The sequence below is a fragment of the Elephantulus edwardii genome, unplaced genomic scaffold, assembly GCF_000299155.1.
Source record: "Elephantulus edwardii isolate Elephantulus edwardi_28Jun2011 unplaced genomic scaffold, EleEdw1.0 scaffold00018, whole genome shotgun sequence".
Classification (NCBI taxonomy): domain Eukaryota; kingdom Metazoa; phylum Chordata; class Mammalia; order Macroscelidea; family Macroscelididae; genus Elephantulus; species Elephantulus edwardii.
Window position 1 is genome coordinate 4,906,600 of NW_006399768.1, and position 19,226 is coordinate 4,925,825.

The 19,226-nt window shown below is 38.0% G+C and overlaps 1 protein-coding gene across 1 annotated transcript in view; it reads left to right on the top strand.

The window, feature by feature from the left end:
• GALNT7 (UDP-N-acetyl-alpha-D-galactosamine:polypeptide N-acetylgalactosaminyltransferase 7 (GalNAc-T7)) overlaps positions 1 to 19,226 on the top strand; it is a 244,806-nt gene that overhangs the window by 218,705 nt on the left and 6,875 nt on the right. The window contains exons 4-9 of the mRNA XM_006882211.1: positions 928 to 1,058; positions 1,296 to 1,375; positions 4,306 to 4,488; positions 7,766 to 7,883; positions 9,975 to 10,097; positions 15,746 to 15,964. Coding sequence (XP_006882273.1) covers positions 928 to 1,058; positions 1,296 to 1,375; positions 4,306 to 4,488; positions 7,766 to 7,883; positions 9,975 to 10,097; positions 15,746 to 15,964 — 854 coding nt within the window. The remainder of the gene's footprint in view (positions 1 to 927; positions 1,059 to 1,295; positions 1,376 to 4,305; positions 4,489 to 7,765; positions 7,884 to 9,974; positions 10,098 to 15,745; positions 15,965 to 19,226) is intronic.

Sequence of the window (19,226 nt, forward strand, 5' to 3'; positions counted from 1 at the left end):
AGTTCTTGCCTTTCCTTGACAAGCAAAAGACAAACTCCTTCATTGGTACACAATCCCCTCCCCCACCCCACACGTCGTACCTCCACCCCAAGTAACTTAACACTAGTAGTCAGGAAATCAAAATGTGAACTGCACTGGGAAAGTCTGCTATCAGGGACTTCTCCAGAGAACTGAAAAGCAATGATGTCAAACTAGAGACTTAAGGTGTGCCTGATCCAAGCCATAGCCTTCACAATTACTTGATATGTGTCAGAGAGCTGGACAATGACTAAAGGCGACAGAAGAATTGATGCTTTGGGGTTGTAGTGCTGGAGAAGAGTCTTCAACATACGATAGATCACCAAGAAAACATGTAAGTCTGTCTTGGAGAGGGTGAAACCAAGTTTGTCCTTGGAGGCTAGGATTTTGGAGCTTTGTCTCACATTCTTTGGTCATGTGGCCAGGAGGGACTAGTCCTTGGAGAAGGACATAATCTTGAAAGGGTGAAGGGTCAGTGCAGGAGAGGAAGACTCAAGATGAGATAGATTGATACAGTAACTGGGGTAATGAGGTTAGGAATGTTGGCGTCAGTAAGACTGGCTTAAGATGGGGTAGGCTTCATAACTGTTGTATGCAGGGTCGCTATGAGTCGCAGGCAATTAGATGGCACATAACAGCAACAATAACATATTAGATGGTCAACATTTACGCTACTGCAAAGACCAAAAGGTAAGTGGAGGAGGGGAAGTTAGATTAATGAAAACAATAATGAGAATGCTAATCTATTGTGGAAAATGTAACCAATATAACTGAACAATAAGCCTAATTTGCTATGGGACCTTTGGCCAAAACCACAGTGAAATACTGTAAAATGTATTTTAAAATATTGGCATAGTTTATTTATAGATCTATAAGTCTAATTTATATATTGATTGAATTTTTTTATAGAACACTTAAAAGAAAGACTAGATGAGTACATTAAGCAATGGAATGGCCTTGTGAAAGTATTTCGAAATGAGAGAAGAGAAGGTTTAATTCAAGCACGAAGTATTGGTGCTCAGAAGGCTAAACTTGGAAAGGTAGGAAATATTTGTTCCGTACAGTGTCAGCATTCTGGATTTGATAAGCAAAATAGCATTTCTATTTACATTACCTTCATGGGGGTTTTTAATGGAAATAAGAATGAAGACTTAAAAGATTACTTGTGTATCATAATTGACTGTAATGCTGATTTTCATTAGCATCTAACTTTAAATTATATGTGATATACTCTATGGGAAGTGTTCTTCACCTTGCTTTTTTTTTTTTTTTTTAAGGTTCTGGTATATCTTGATGCCCATTGTGAGGTGGCGGTTAACTGGTATGCACCACTTATAGCTCCCATATCTAAGGACAGGTAACATTACCTTACTTTTTTGTTTCCTTTCCTGGTTGAAACCTAAACCTCCTTCTGGAAGGACCAATGATACTCCCTTTCTTCTGATTCCAGCTCCATTCAGTAAATCAAGTATCATGTTTTAAGTATTACAATTTAGCTTGTTGTTTCCTTGATTAGAGCTGGACTGAGACTTGGGGCTGATTGATACATGGATGCTTGGCCATTTGGGATAATGTCACCGGAATCACTTTATAGTTAAATTATTGAAGAGACTTGCTTTGTCTCCAAAAACTTTTTCTTGAGTAATATTAAGTTACTCACTTTAAACTGTTCTTATAGAAAGATATGAAAAAGCATGCTTTGAAATTATACATACTGATTTTTCTAATTGTTCTTTTTTTATAGTAAATCCACATGTTTGGTATGTCGAGTCTTTGGGTTCCTATAAAAATTTTAAAGATCAGAAATGCACAACTTGTCCATGGAAATACAGTGACCACCATTAAATTTCCAGAAATGTCTGAAATAGTAGAAGTCATTATGCAATTGAAATTTAAATCAGTACCCTATTATGAAATAAAACCCATTATTCCTAGTCTTGAATTCTGTTTCAGAATCTAGGAAATAAGACAGGTGCCTGTGATGAAAAGCTTGAGTCAAAGAAAGAATTTTGGAGAATTGAATCATCAGAGGATGTAGTATAAAGGCATTTCATCCTCATAGCCACCCTGAAGATACGTTCTTTGAATCAGTGGATCCTGTATCCCAGACCCCAGTGCCCTATGAGACTCATAGTTGAAGATATTAGAGCACTTTTCTCTAATCCATTTCTCCTGTGTCAAAGTTCTAAACCCCACAAGTGTTCTACTTTCTTTCATTTCTAAAAATCTAAAGAAAAAAAAATCGTTAGAAAAATTCATAATCTTCATTTCAAGAAATGAATTTCTGAATCCTTGTTCATAAGGTGTTTAGTGTAGCCAGTAGGTTACCAGTTTATTTTCACAGTTTTGACTTAATTACCTTCAATATACTAGAATGTTCATGAAGCCCAAATGCAAAGCAGTTCTTGAATCATTCTTAAAATCTTCAGCAGGTCTCCAGAGGTGTTTTTGCTTACTTGTTTCTAAAGCAAGAGTACAGTTCTTTTTTGAGTTTTGTTTTATAAGAAAACCTGTTTTCAGGAACAACATAAGAAAATTCAGTCAAATATTAAAACGTATTTTCCTAATAATTTCTGCCAAAGAAATGGCAACAAAAAAAAATTTTTTTAAAAGACTACTAAAAATATAGCAAATATAGTTTGGCTATACACATACACATACATACTACATTTTAATGAGACATGAGAAAAGAAAATGACAAGCAAGGAAATCCTGTAAATAATACATAACTACAAAAGAACAAAGGAACAAAGTGAAATCGAGAAGATGAGATAAAACTTCAGACAGGATCTCCTGCGCAAATGGGCTTCGTGGCTTAGGGGGGGTTTTCCCTCCCTCCCGGTGTCCTGCCACCCGTGATCGTGCCGAGGCCCGAGGGGTCGCTGCCGAGGTTTCCACCAAGCCACAACAAGAGCATAGCAGCCATCCCCTCCAGAGGCTCGCTTGTGGCCACCCCTGACTACTACTGGTGCCATCCGGGATCCACTTCCAGTAACAGCACCTGTGGAAGTGCTGAGTACCCGGGGGAAGCCATTCCCCACCACCCCGGGCTCCCCAAGACTGACCCGGGCCACTGGTGGACCAGCTTCTTTTTCGGGAAGACCAGTGTCCCATTCATGGTCACTGTGTTGGAGTCCCCAGAGCGCTTGGGACCCCAGGCCTCTGGCAGTGTGGTCGGCTGTGACCTGGCCCAGGGCAGCACAAGGAAGCAGCCTGGCAGCACCCAGGCGGCGCTGGCCCCGGGCTCCTCTTGAAAGAGCACTGTCACCACCACCACCACCTACGCCTTCCTGAGGGGCTTCTGTCAGCACCTCCCTGCCCCGCCCCATAGACTAGGCAGGCGCATCAAGTGCAGAAGTGGGTGGTTCTCTCTATTTCCAAAGAGTAAAGGACCAAAAAGTTGAGAGAACCACATTCTTCACTGTCTAATCACACACAAGATTTTCGAATATCTATAGCTGTTTTATCCACCCCAAGTGGAAATAAACTTGAAGCCACCAGAAGAAACAAAACCCAAAAACCTTCAGACGTAGCTTTTTAGCCCTCTTGTCAACTGAAGAAAGAAAAATTAAAAAAACAAACCACAAACACCACATTGCTGTCAAGTAGAAGCCATCTCATAGCTAACCCTCCAAGGGGCTATTGGAGGCTGTAAATTGCACAGGAAATGGCAATCGTCAGAGACATTGCCTTTGGGTTAGGAGCATAACTCCCTGTGGGCTATACCACCAGAGCTCCCAGATAGGGCTTTTTGCCCTAACAGTTGTCTATAAGCCTACTAATAGCCTGGCCTTCCCTTATGAAAGCATAGTCATTTACTTCTATTTCCCATTAGATATTATAGTTCCCCTGTGCAAAAACAACCATATCTCAACAAAAAAAGATAATGTGGTTAGGCATGCTAAACTAGTCAGTTGTGGGTTCTTAAATGCTTTTTCATTTTCTGTAAATGTTTCAGAACTACATGTACTGTGCCTCTAATAGATTACATAGATGGGAATGATTATTCCATTGAACCACAGCAAGGTGGGGATGAAGATGGTTTTGCCAGAGGGGCCTGGGACTGGAGTTTGCTATGGAAACGTATTCCACTAAGCCACAAGGAAAAAGCCAAAAGAAAACATAAAACTGAACCATATCGGTAAAGATTACTTCTCTTCTTTTGATGAATGTTTGTTTATCTAAGTTCTCTTTTTTTTTTTTTCCTTCCTCATGAACTCCTATAAATGTATGGGTCCATATACATCCTTCCATTTCATCTTTGCTGCTCCCATCAACACGATACAGAACCATTTGCACTGTGCCACTTATAGATGTCATAAATGGCAACACATATGAAATTGTACCCCAAGGGGGTGGTGATGAAGATGGGTATGCCCGAGGAGCATGGGATTGGAGTATGCTCTGGAAACGGGTGCCTCTGAACGATCGAGAGAAGAGAATGAGAAAGACAAAAACTGAACCATATCGGTAATCACTAAATCACTTACATATTTTTCTTTTCTCCAGTAGTTGCTAATCTACTAATGTACTGCTAAGATAAAATTTGTTATTAAAATTATGGATGCTCAGATTTTGAAATTATTTCTTTGCTTGCGCTGACTATTACAGAGTTTTGAATTCCCATTCACTTCCTTATAATTGATTTTACCCTGAATGCAAACTCCATTTCTAGAACTATCCTTTATCATTCGGAGGAAAAAAATAATGTTATATGGCATTAGCTCCAGGTACACATTTAAAAAAAAAAAAAGAAAATCTATGCTGGCCTAGTTCATTAGGCATTGAATCTTACTCTCTTGGGTGAAAATACAGGTTTAAAACACAAAAATTACTTAAAATCCAAAGCTTTGCTTTTTACTGTGATATCTTGGATTTCTTTTTAACAGTAAAATGCACTTGTTGAGTACCATTAAGTCAGAACTGACCCATAGCTGAACTGCCAGCAGGTTTTCAGAGGCTGTTAATTGCATGGGAGAAGATTGCCCTTTCTTCTCCTGTGGTAAAAGGCACTAGCAAGAGATTTTTGGGAGGTTTTGTTCCTTATTGTTTTATTTACTAGCTCACAAATGCTAATTTGTACCAGTTAAATCTGATTAATATAAATACACTGAGAAGTATTACACATTCCTTCCTTCTAAGACCCCAACACCAGAGTTACTACTATTGATTTCATTCTGACTCAGCGTAGCTCAGAGTAGAATGGTCCATAGGGTTACTAGGCTATAAATCTTTACGAAGGCCGACTGCCACATCTTTCTCCCATGGAAACAGCCAGTGGATTTTCAAATATTAGCCTTTCTGTTAGCAACTGAGTATTTTAACCACTCTACCACCAGGGTTCATTCTAGAAGAACACTTGATTTAAAAAAATCCTATTTCCAAAATCTATTTTTATCCCTTCTTACAGTTCTTCAAATAGAATGTATACGACTCTATTCTTTTGATCTTCAAAGTAGAACATTTTATTGTTCAATAAAAAGAGACTTCAAATGAAATGTTTGCTTAAATGTTAGCATAAACTTTCCTGAGATATGTCTAATTTCTTGTTCTGACCTTATGGTTCTGCTTTTGGTCTCTATCTCTCTGTCATTTTGCTGATCATGTAAGAACTCTCTTTTGGGAATGGGCCTCCAGTGTCATGGAAATGCTAGTGGGGTTTGGGCATGTCTTGAACAAAATACAGCACTTTTTTGCTGAGATGGCAAACATAAAGAAATTTAAACTTGAAACTATTTGAGAGTTTCCAAATTTTCATTTGCAATCCTTGTTCTAAAGTCTCAAAAGGTACGTACTTCCTATCTGCTAACCTTACAAAATAATTCTGGGAGAAAAATAAAGCCAGATGATTACATTTATATTTCTTCCAATTTCATGGGAATTCAAAACCATAATAAAGAAAAATTTAAAGAAAGTTTCCTGTGAAATAACTCAGTAGTTTTCATCTGAAGATGCATTTGCAAATACACTGAAGTGAGTGGCTGTATATTAACACGTTGCCGCACACTTTTAAATTGAAGACCATGCTTAGAAACACTTTTTTTTCTGATGTATTTCCGCCATTTGCGGCACCGTGTTAAAGATCAAATAAACTAAACTCATTGCCATCAAGTCTGAATCAACTCATAGCTGACCCTCCATCAGATTTTTCAGAGGAGTTTGTCCATCTTTCTCTTGAGGAGCAGCTGGTGAATTGGAACTGTCCACCTTTGGGCTGTCAGCACAGCTCCCTATCTAGAGGCCACCAACGCTATCTCAAAATCAAATAAGCACAGTTAAAAGAGATAAATTTTAAATGATGTTAAAATGGGATAGTTGCCATTTGATGAGTTAGCATACTTTTTCAAAGTATTGAAACTGTTACTTAATTTCTTATTTATCCACTGAGCTAATATTTATTGAGTGTTTACTATGTGCCAAACTGTTTTCTGGGTAGAAATCTATAAGGATGTGTTTCTCTTATGGCGCTTAAAATAGAGGTATGAGACAGACATGGAACAACCACCACAATAAGTAATATGAAAGAAGGAAATGTACAGAGAGCATAGAGCTTCTGAGAAGGAGCCTCCTATCCAGGCTGCAGGCTTGGGAAAGGCCTCCTTGGTGAAGTGTCTTCTAGTCTGAGGCTTGAGGAGGCAGAACATCGCAGGAGAGTGAGTCATAGTGAAGAGCTAGGTTGGGTGGAGGACGCCATGTGACCTTAGAGGGTAGAGCATCCTATAGACCCAGGTTGAAGGTTTTACTTTGGCTCCTCTGTGGAGATTAGATTTGGATATAGGGACGAGTAGGAATGACAGGAAAAAGTTAGGGGGATAATACCACGTTCCATGTAGTTATAGCTTGCTTTGTGTTTGCAGCAGTGAAATTGGAAAGAAGTAAATAGAATCAAGGTATGTTTGTTTTCAAGGGAGACTCAGTAGGATTTCTGGTTATCAGATGTGACAATAACACAGATATCCTAATAGGAGACTCTAGTTAGAAAGCGTGATACATTAATGAGAATCTGGTTACCTGTGGCCTTCCTGAGAACAAGAATACATGATGGGAATTACCCCAACAGTTACTTTTCTTAGTGATAGGAGTGACTTGTTCCTTGAAAAGCTACAGTCTTATTTTTATTTGTCCCCAAAAAGTACCAAATTCAAGATCCCTTTAATAAGCACTACAAATCACCTTTTTACATTCCAACTTCCTGACACAGTAAATAGCTATGTCTAATTCTCCTGTGTCATTTCTGTGCTACATTTGCAAACTCTGAATGAACTGTGGCTGTTCGATGATGATTTACACCCTTATTTGGCAAGCTCCTGAGCTATAAAATTAAAAAATGACAGACTGCTTCCATGGTGTATGGTTCGTTCATCCCAGAACGATTCATAAATCATTGCAGGAACAGTTAGCAGACCACAGCTGTATGGCTCAATGTTTTTAGAAGTAAAAAGAGAGGGAAAAAATTTTTTTCTTTACCCTTTTCAAAAAACTGCTTTATTTCTAAATCAACAAAGAAACTAAGTCGCCCTCTAATGGAGAAATGAAGCAGTGCTCTAATTTGTAAGGAACTGTAAAATTTCAATTTTATGGTAAATTCATTAAAGAATTAGAAGCAATATTTTATGAAGACTATAATTTCTTAATGTTCAGCCATCAGATTTTTTTCTGTGCATTATAAAGTTCTTCGCCAACAGTCTTACCTGTAGGGCTATTAAAATTTGTTCATAATGGTTACTGCAATGTTTCTTTTTCTTAGGTCCCCAGCCATGGCTGGCGGATTGTTTGCCATTGAAAGAGATTTCTTCTTTGAATTGGGTCTCTATGATCCAGGTCTCCAGATTTGGGGTGGTGAAAACTTTGAGATCTCATACAAGGTAATATTTTGTTTAAGCAAATGCAGTTTTGGAAGCATTTACTAACTTTTACCACTTTCCGTTAATTTTGGTTTCTTTGAAAAAAATAAGGCAGCACCTTAGTGTACATTAGTGGGGAGCCTGGTGCTACACTGTTGGTAGATGGCCTGCTCTTGGATGGGGATTTGGTAAGTAGCAGAGCAGTTCCTTCAGTGCCATCTATTCAGCCATGCATATAAGGATTTAATGAAAAAAAGGAAAAAAATAGTATATTAATTTCTTCAAATTACAAGAAATTACCAACAAAAATATGTGTCTTTTAAGGAAATAAAGCAGAATGTGAACTCACAGCTCACTGTGTGCGCGCGCGTGCGCGCAGATAGATAGCTTTACATTAAGGCCAGCACATCACAGAAGTGGAAATACGTGTCCCAATTCTCAAAGCTTTCTGTGCATTGTTTAGTGTGTGGATAGTATTTGTTATAAAAGCTGTATTGGAACCACAGTTTGGCCATCCACATGGTCAGCCTTTGTCACCGTGGCTCCCAACACTGACTGTGCCCCCTCATCCTGACATCATAGCTATCTCCTTGCATCACCTCCCCTGTTACTGAGGCAGTCCTTTCACAAGAGTACGTTAGTCCTTGTGCAATTATACCAAACTACCCTCCTCTAAAAGAAAGAGCTCAGATACTATAGTTCTGGAGTGAGCAAGAATTACAGGCATATCTATTTCCCAAATAATGCTTTTTTTTTTTACAAATTGAAAATTTTTAGCAACCTTGTGTCTAGAAAGTCCACTGGTGCCATTTTCCAATGGTACTCACTTCATGTGTCTTTGCCACTTTCATTATTCATAGTATTACAAACTTTTTCATAATGCTACTACATACTCAGTTGACTACCAAACCATTGCCGTCAAGTCAACTCTCACTCATTGCAGTTGTCTGTCTGATTTCTGAGCTGTAAATCTTTAAGAGAGGAGACTGTCTATTCTTTTACTGCAGATTTGTTGGATTCAAACCTCTGGCCTCTTGGTTAACAAACAGCCCAACATGTAACCCACTCAATCACCAGAACACCTTTGTAGTACACTACACTATAAATAACTTTTTTATATGCACTGAGGAAAAATTATGTGACTCACTTTATTGTAATATTCATTTGATGTGATGGTCTGGAATGAACCTAAAATATCTGGAGATGTGCTTGAATGTTACAATTGAGTTAAAGAAATGCTTATAATCTCTTCTTTTTGATACTCTAGATGTAGCACTGTTGGGGTTAGAAAAGAAGCACTTCAGTCTTTGCTTTCAAGGTGTTTAGAGTCCCTAAGAAAAAACTGAAATTACACGTAGGTACACAGCACTAAGAAAGTGTTCGGTTGGTGTGGTTAAGAAACAGCAGCAGCATAGTGGAGACAGAATTTACAGACCATCAGTAAACTCAATAATGGGAGGAAGGAGGATTTCTTTGCAAATAGACAAGGAAAATTACATAAGTGAGAAGATAAAAAAATCTATTCCACAAACAAGTACAATTTGGCAGAATTAGACAATATGATAAGAACATAAAAAAGATAAAGTGGGCATGAGAGCTTTTAATGCTAAGCTAAGAAATTTTTACTTAATTTGGTAAGCAGTGGAGATCCACTGAAGATATTAATCAAGGGAATAACATGACCCAAAGCTGCCCTTCAGCTAGAATAATCTACTTGCTATAAATAAAGATAGATTTGAATAGAGAGGAGCTAGAGGTGAAGAAGCCCGTTAAGAGGTTATTATAATAATCACCCAGGTGGGAAATACTGTATTAGCAATAGAAATGGTAAATGGTGTTAGGAATGAAGAATCTGCCTGACTTTGCAAGTCTATAAAGGAAGAGATTGCTAGGAACTATAAATATGCAAAAAGAAGCCCCTTAACAGCAGTTCATTACTATATTCCCTGTTGCCACCTTTGTTGTTACACAAGTTTTAAAAACAAGTAAATTATTTTAAGATTTATTTGGTTTGGAACTCTCTTGGATTTTCTATTCAATTCAGATTTAGATTTATGAGACAGAACTTATGTTTACATTTGAATTAATGCCACATGTTCTTTTTCTTGATAGATATGGCAGTGTGGTGGCAAATTATTGTTTGTCCCTTGTTCTCGTGTGGGACACATCTACCGTCTTGAGGGCTGGCAAGGAAATCCTCCACCCATTTATGTTGGGTCTTCTCCAACCTTAAAGGTGAGTTTTTGCATTAAAAAAGGAGAAAGCTAGGGAACCAGCATTTATGTATCACATTCTCTTATAGTCTTTTAACAAATACTAGCTCTTTGAATGGGATAAATCTTTGAAGCATTCTTGATCGGCCTCACCTTTAATTTGCCGTTATTTTTGTTGTTAGGTGCCATCTTTAATTTAGATTACGTTTATTCATATCTTACTTTTCTTAAACCTTATTCATTTTACTCCATTCTAATTAGAATTCCTAAATTGAATGTCTTCACAAAGGACATCTCAAAAAAAATTTTTTAAATAACTGACATTTCTACAGGTAAGTATTGGAAAGGAAAATACAAGCTTCTACTGTTCACCTAGTTCTTTTTGGTACAGTGACTCTGTGTACACCTTCCATTTTTCTTTTGATGCTTTCTGGATCGTTCAGAATCATGCTTGTAGCATCTTTAAGTGTTACAACTAGAGACTTAAATTCATTTTTCAGCTTAAGAAACACCAACAGAGTTCATCCCTTTTGGTTTTCTGACTCAGCTCTGCATATTTTATTATAATACTTTTCTCTGTCTTCTGAGCTGCATTTTTAAATCTTTTCTTCAGCTTCCTAACGTCCTTATTTCTTCCCTTTTGCTTTGCCTTCTTGGCATTCTACGGCAATATTCAGAGGCTCTTCTGACATCCATCTCGTTCTTTTCTTCTTTCTCTGTCTTTCTAATGACCTTTTGTATTCTTCATGGATAATGTTCTTGATATCATCCCACAGCTCGTCTGGTCTTTGTTCATTAGTGTTCAAGGCCTCAAAACTGTTACTGATATGGTTGTTTAATTCAAGTGGGATAGACTCAAGATCACATTTTGGTTCTTGTAGAATTGTTTTCCTTTTCTTCAGCTTCAGTTTGAACTTGCACATGAGTAGTTGTTGGTCTGTTCCATAGTCAGCACTTGGCCTAGTTTTCACAGCTGATATTGAGCTTCTCCCATGGTTCTTTCCACAGATGTAATAAGTTCTAGTCTTGTTTATCAGATGAGGTCCATGTGTATATGTGTATAGTTGCCATTCTGTTTCTATAAAAGGTGTCTGCAGTGAATAAATAATTGATTGTACAGAATTCTATCATTCTATTTATATCTTCATTTCTGTTACCAAGTCCATATTTTCCAACTACTAATTCTTTTTCCTTATTCCCAATTTTTGCATTCCAGGCACCAATTATTATTAATGAATCTTGGCTTCATGTTCAAACTATTTTAGACAGCAAAAGTTTGTAGAAATCTTGTTTTTGTCTCTGTAGCTTTAATTGTTGGTGCACCTATTTTCATGATAATGGTATTCTTTGTATGCGTACGAGTATTATCCTGTCACTTACAGCATTATATTTCAGGATAGATCTAGAAAGTGTCTTTTTTACTATGAATGTGACTCCATTTTTCCTCACTTTTTCATTCCAGGCATAGTAGATCATATTGTCTGATTCGCAGTAGCCATACCAGTCCACCTCAACACTCCAGTAACTAGCATGTCAGTATTTATGCATTCAATTTCTTCTTTAACCTTGTCAAATTTTCCTACATACATACTTCTTTCAGGTGTAAGACAAAGGAACGTGGTTCAAACGTGGTTTGAACGTGGTTCAAATCCACCAGCTGCTCTGCTGGAGAAAGATGGACAGTCTCTTCCTGTGCCATGTACTGCTTCTGGGTCAGGAGTGGGTTGATTCTGGCTCAGTAGTACACAACAACAGCTGTACACCCAGGAGTGAAAAATGTTATTGTTTTGTCTCATTTTAGTAAATTAAGGTAATCACATTATGAATGTGTCTAGTGAATAACAAGTTGTTAGGCAGTGCTTATAATTCATTATATCTTGTCCCTCAAAAGTTTACACACTCATTGGAATATACTTTCTACTATTGTTACTTTACTTAAAATCTTGCCACCTCTCTCATGTAGAGAAATATTCCGTTATTTAAAAAAAACAAAAACAAATTCCAAACTGGCACTTTTCACTGGAGCAACTAGCTTGCTTTATTAGAATAAATGATATTTTGATATGATTAATATTTATATGACATAATTAGTAATGATAGGATTACTTAAAATCCTGTTTCCTACTCCGTAAATGTGTCATTAAAATAGATAATCTTTTCTTTATCAAAATTCATGGGCGTGCAGGGGAAATAAAAGTTATTTGAGGACTTTATGAGTAAGTGCAACTTTAAAGGGTTTCACTGAACAAAGTTCTTGTAGATGAGGATCTTTACAGATTTGTTCCCTAATCATGTTGTTATGTCCTGTCAAGTAGCAGATAACTTGTACCTAACCCTCCAGTGGGTTCTCAGGGGCAGTAAACTGCAGGGGGAAATTGCCCATCCTTCTCCCTGGGAGCAGCTGGTATATTCCAACCATGTGCCTTTAGGTTAACAGCACAGCTCCTTACCACTAAACCACCAGCGCTCCCTTCCCTAACCTTGTTGTTGTTGTTGACTACCATCAAGTCAGAACTGACCCAAAGCTGACCCTCTGGGCGGGTTTTCAGAGGCAATTAATCACTCAGGAGGAGTTTGTCCATCCTTCTCCCGCAGAGCAACTGGCGCTCTCAAACCTCGTGCCTTCGGGATTGCAGCACAGCTTCTTGCCACTAGGCCACCAGAGCTCCTTCCCAAATCAGTTATTACAAAATTTATTCATAGTTGTAGTTTCTTCTTTATTTAATCCCTCCATTCTATCCATTATAGCTTATTTTTCCACTGTCCATAAAAAGAGAGATTATCACAGTCACCATCTTCCAAAAGAAAAGGTAATTTTTTAAATTTTTTTAATTTTTTTTAGCTAGGGAGATTAGTTGAAAACACAGTATCATGCTGAAGATAGGTCATTAGTCTGATAAATGGTTTAGCCATGTTAAAGTTTCCCAGTTCTGAAACAAATCAGGGAAGTTTCCGGAATATCCTGCTGCTAGGACAGAGTTCTAGCCCTGACAAAACAACTTTGAAGTTCAAAACAACTTTGAAGTTCAGATATCTTTATAAGCTCTAAGAGGCAGATGATGCTGGTGCCCTTCAATTTCTGGAAAGTTTAATCAAGGCAAAAGCAGAAGTCTCATTACTGGTTGCAGATGCAACTGAGGACAGTTCACAACAGGGAAATAGATAGCAACAGGTAAGACAGTCACATTTTAAGAGTCAACCTGGCTTTCTAACTAGACAGGTTACTTTAGAAATGGCCAAATGAATTTCAGCTACAAAAACGGGTGAAATTGAAATATCCACGGTAAAACAAAAATAGCTCCAAATTAGCACTAGACCTTATTGACCTTGCAGGAAAAGACCCTCCTCTTAGAGTCCAGCCCAGAATCATGAAGATCAGTGAAAAGTCCAATTAGTTCAAGAGGGTCTTTGTTGCAAGGAAAAGGAAGACATGGGAGGGGAAATAGTCATCTGCTCAAAAAATTAACTATCGCTATCATAAAAGCTACCCAGTAAATGTGACGTTTAGCATTCAGTGTCTGCCAGGCACTTTATTGTCTTCAGTGTTAGCACCATCCACATTAACTACCAATGTGCTTGGTGGCTCCATATCCGGAAATCCAGCCTACTTATCTCCTCTGAATTTCAGACTTTTATAGCCAATTTTATGCTAGAACTACTATCTTAGGTGCCTCTCAGGTATTTTAAACACAGCATAGTCAAAGAGTAACTGTTTTTTTACTTTCTCTCAAAGCTTTTCCTTTTCCTGTATTGTCAGTATTCCCACAAATGGAATTTAGAAGCATGTTAATATGTCCTTTTCTTTCCTCTTCCACTTTCTAATCCTTGATAATTTGCTCTTATACATCTCTTAAATCTCTCCCTTCCTATGCTCGGTTCATTCAGACCCTGAACTCTCCCTTCTGGGTCTGAAATAGTCTTCCACTTGCCGCTGCTATAAGGTTCATTCTTGAGTCTGTCCTCCCCTTGCCATTAACCTTATTATCTAAAAATGAAATCTTTATATCAGTTACTTGCTGAGAGCCTTATCTCGAACTCAAAATTTAAAGTTCTTTAAAACTAGTAATAAAATATTAATAACAGCAAATACTTGTTGGATGCTATATACAAATAAAATGCTTTATACAGATTCACAATTAACTCAGAAGTAAGAACTGTAATTACTCTCATTTTAAAATAAGAAAACTAAGGCGCAGTTTCCCTCAGTAAATTCTGTATTCCATTTACTTTAATCTCCATGTAGGACTCCAGCTGTACCATGATCTGTCATAATTCTTTTGCTTTTTGTTTTGCCCTGTGAACCAGTCCCAGCAAACTGGAACTTCAAGTTAAACTCAGTCTTTCCCACAATGGCAGTGTGGCTTTCTCTATCAGACTACTTTTTCTCTTACCTCCAGCACAGGATTGTAGGCACTTCACGAGTCAAAAATATTTAGAAATAACATTATGTGAGCAATCCTCAGACTTTCCTTTTGTTTCCCCCTTGATTGTTCTTTTGTATCTGAAGAAACAACTTAACCACTCATGATGCAGAACAGAGATGAGGGAACAACAGACACCCCCATTCATTTATATATTTTCTATGACTGCTTCTTCACTACAACAGCAAAGTGTAGTAATTATGGCACAGACCATATAGTCTACAAAATAAAAAATGGATACTATTAGGGCCTTTATAGAAAAAAAAATGGCTGGCACATGATACCCACAAGAAATCAGTGGATTAGATAGACTATGTAATCATTCAATGACATATATGGGTCCATGCCTGAGTTCCTTCATTCAGTAATACCCACCCTGAAAGTGAGATCTTTGTTAATTATACCTTGTCATTTTGATTTTTCCTTCCGTTCTTTAGTGGCATTTCCTTAAAGTGCTTTCACAAAAACATCATTTCCATAGGGAAAGAAGTGCATTATTACCAGTTAATTAGTTAATTCTGGGTTTTAGTAAAATGGCTTTATTATAGTTTTAACAAGCTCAACAGAGTCACCTATAATATTTAAAAAAAAATAGAGCTCTCATTTTCATGATGGTTTTTTAATTTAGTTTTACTGCGCATACTAGTTATTGTTGTTGTTGTTGTTGTTTGCCATCGAGTTGGAGCCAAGCCATAGCTGACCCTTCAGCCGATTTTCAGAGGCAGTTAATTGCATGGAAGGAGAACACCCATCTTTCATCAGAGTAACTGATGGATTCAAACCACAAGCCTTTGGATTGGCATCACAACTCTTTACCACTAAGCCACCAGAGCTCCGCATACCAGTTACATGGTTTTAATAGAAAGAGTCGTCTAAAAGGAGAAACCAGTGTCTGTTTGGGCTTTCCTAAACCATCTCAGGGCTTCAGGTTCTACCTCTGTAAACAGTTAAAACCCATATATATAATTTAATATAATATATGATCTTCCAGCTCAGTGATACCAGATTCTGTATAATCTCCACTTTACGTTAAATACGCATGAAATCATTATCCTTGGCAAATGACATATTAGAGTCATTAACTCCCTTGCATTTGTTGTTTAATTAAATGCCAGGACCCATGGAAATGAGTTTATTCTATGTTAGTTATATTTCATGTTTCTAAGATGGGCTTTTCATGACATAAAAATTTTTCTTTTTCATTATATAATTTTTATTAGTATATTGATACTAATTTATTTTTTCACAGAATTATGTTAGAGTTGTAGAGGTTTGGTGGGATGAATACAAAGACTACTTCTATGCTAGTCGTCCTGAATCAAAGGCATTACCATATGGGGATATATCCGACCTGAAAAAATTTCGAGAAGATCACAACTGCAAAAGTTTTAAATGGTTCATGGAAGAAATAGCTTATGATATCACTTCACACTACCCTTTACCACCCAAAAATGTTGACTGGGGAGAGGTAAGTATAAGCTGATATCCGGGACTCTATGAGTGTCTCTCTGTCTATCTCTGTCTGTATCTATCTATCTATCTATGGAGGTGGGATGGGGGCAGAGTTTGGGAGAAGATAGTGAGAGATGGACGTTTGAGTGAATGAGGAAAACTTTGGGAAAAACGATCTGGTAACCTCTGCTACCTTTTCACCAGCCCCCCCCCCAAACCACCCTACATGTTTCCATGAGCACACTGTGTCTGCTTCTCTGGAATCACATGCCTTTGTACCTGTGGCTCCTCTTTCTAAAACACTGTCTATTCCCTTTCTCCTACTCTTTCCTCTACCCTACACTCCAACTCTTTTTCTTGACTAATTCTAACTTAAGTCTAATGCTCTATATCTCAAGGTCTTCAGTACTAAAAAAGGCTTTCTTAATCTTTCTCGCTCCACAAGACTCACTTTTATGATGTGTTTTCTTAACACTTCAAATTGCTCTCTCACTTGCAGTCCATAAAGAGCCCTGGTAGTGTAGTGCTCAAGCTATGGGGCTTCTAACCAAAAAATTAAGTTTTGGGGAGAAAAAATTACAGCCTCAGAAACCTTAAGTCTGTGGCACTCAGTTTGAGTTTGGTTTGACTTGCCAGTCTGTAAGTGCTTCAGATCTCTTTCACCATGGGATCACAATGAACTGCTGCAGAAACCTCATCTGTAACTCAAATGATACCTGACAAATGAATAAATAGCAACTAAAAATACTGAAGAAAATTAAAACAAGTCCAAAAGAACCAAAACACAACCTTAAGTCTATCCTACCTGACTTTAAAATCATCTCCAGAATAGGTTTGAGGCATTGAATACTAATGACTGAAGACTAGATGAGTTATGGGGTGATATCAAAGAGACCCCCTATGAAGAGAACAAAAGGTTGTTACAAAGACAAATTGCACAGAGCAAGAAGAAGCAAAGCAAAGAGAAAAAATACCAAAGTCAGAGATTAATGGAAGATTTCAAGTAGCAGCTCAAGAAGACAAAGCAAAATAGTGTAATGGAATGTGCAAAGAACTGGAATTGGAGATTTAACAAACAGAAGAATTCAGTTCAGCGTTTCTAATTTTGAAAGAACTGGAAAAACAAATTCAAGCTACAAATTGCAATACTGAGGGATACTATGGACAAAATCTTGAATGATTCAGGTAACATAAAAAGAAGATGAAAGTGTACACAGAATCTCTGTACCAAAAATAATTGATTGACACTGGAAAATTTTCTACAAGTACCATATGAACAAGAGCCAATTATAATGAAGGAAGGTCTTCAAGCTGTACTGAAAGCACTGGCAAAAATAAGACTCCAGGAGTCGATGGGATACCAGTTGACATATTTAAACTAGCAGATGCAGCGCTGAACTTACTAACCAGTCTATGCCAGAAAATTTGGAGAACTGACTGGAAGAGATCCGTATTTGTTCCCATTGCTAAGAAAAAGTGATCCAGCAGAATGTGGAAATTGTTGAATGATATCAGTAATATCATTTGCAATCAAAATATTGCAAATATGGACCTTATCCAGTCAGTTCTGAATAGCACCTCACAACACCAGGAGTAGACTTCAGAGCTCATCCAGATGGAGTGAATGTCTAATCCACAGCACACTCATTCCTACAGCCATGTTGTCGCTTAACCCTCCCTGTCAGCTGACTGAGAGCCTCAAGGACTACTTATCTTTGTATCGTCAAACGTTCTTACTATCATAGATGCTCAGTCAATATTTACTGATTGAATATTTTATCTAAATCCTACAATAATTTATAATTAGTAAATTGACAAAATTTCTAAAGCCTTTTTTTCATACAGAATTGCATTCCAAAGATATAAATCTCACCTACATTATCCATAATCAGAGACCTCATTGCAGAGCCCGCAAGCATAACCTGCACCTGCTCTGCCCCTGGAGGCTGCCATTCAAGGACTGGCATAGCTACTTGGGAGAGAAAGCATGCAAATCCAATGTCAGTTACTATAGTGGGCCAGTAACTTCACCCCATTTGTTCCTGTTTCACACAAGTTCTCATGATTCTGAAACTCTACATACTGCTGTATTTCCCACATATTTTCTTCTGTGGTATTTTATGGCCTGTACCCTTAGTTCATTTCAAGATAATAAATTATTTCAAAGAGTTCTAATGTGCTGTAAACTGTAAACTGTTTTAAAGACTAACAGTACATTAACCTGGCAGTTACATACCCAAATAGTGACTGTAAAACTGCAGTGTTGTTGTTATGTCCCATCAAGTCATTTGCAACTCATAGCGACACTATGTACAAGAGCTCTAAATGCCATTCTATCCTGTGCCAGCCTCGCTGTCTCACATTCATTCCCACCACTCCACTCACAGAATCTATCCATCTCATCAAGGGTCTTCCTCTCCTGCGCTGCCCCTCCACTCTGCCAAATATGATGTCCCTCTCCAAGAACCAGTCCCTCCTTGCAACATGCCCAAAGTATGTCAGACGAAGCTTCAGAATCCTTGACTCCAGGGAACATTCTGGCTTCACCCTCTCTAGGACAAACCTGTTTGTTCTGGCAGTCCATGGTATATTTAACACTCTTCTCCAGCACCACAACTCAAAGGCATCAATTCTCTATCATCCCTATTCACTGTCCAACTCTCCGGTGCATAGCACGTAATTGCAAAGACTATAGCCTGGATCAGGCACACCTTAGTCCCCAGCCTGATGTCGTTGCACTTCAGTACTCTTGAGAGGTCCCTTACAGCTGACTTTCCCAATGCAGTTCGTCTCCTGATTTCCTGGCTGCTGTTTTACCAAGAATGTTGACTGTGGAGCCAAGTAAACTAAAACTGTTAACTATCTCAATCTCTTCACCATCCATACTGATGCTGCCAATTGGCCCAGTGGTGAGAATCTTTGTTTTCTTCGTATTGAGCTTCAATCCATATTGAAGACTGCAGTCCTTGACCTTCTGCAGCAAGCGCTTCGGTTCCTCCTCAGTTTCAGCAAGCAGGGTTGTGTCATCTGCATAACACAGGTTGTTGACGATTCTTCAACCAATCCTGATGCCACATTCCTCCTCATACAGCCCAGCATCTCGAATGATCTGTTCTGCATACAGATTGAAAAGGTATGGAGACAAAATACGTCCCTGACAGACCCCTTTCTTGATTTTGAACCATCCAGTGTCTCCCTGCTCTGTTCTGATGACTGCCTCTTGGTCCAAGTATAGGTTTCGCATTAGCACAATCAAATGTTCTGGGATTCCCATTCTT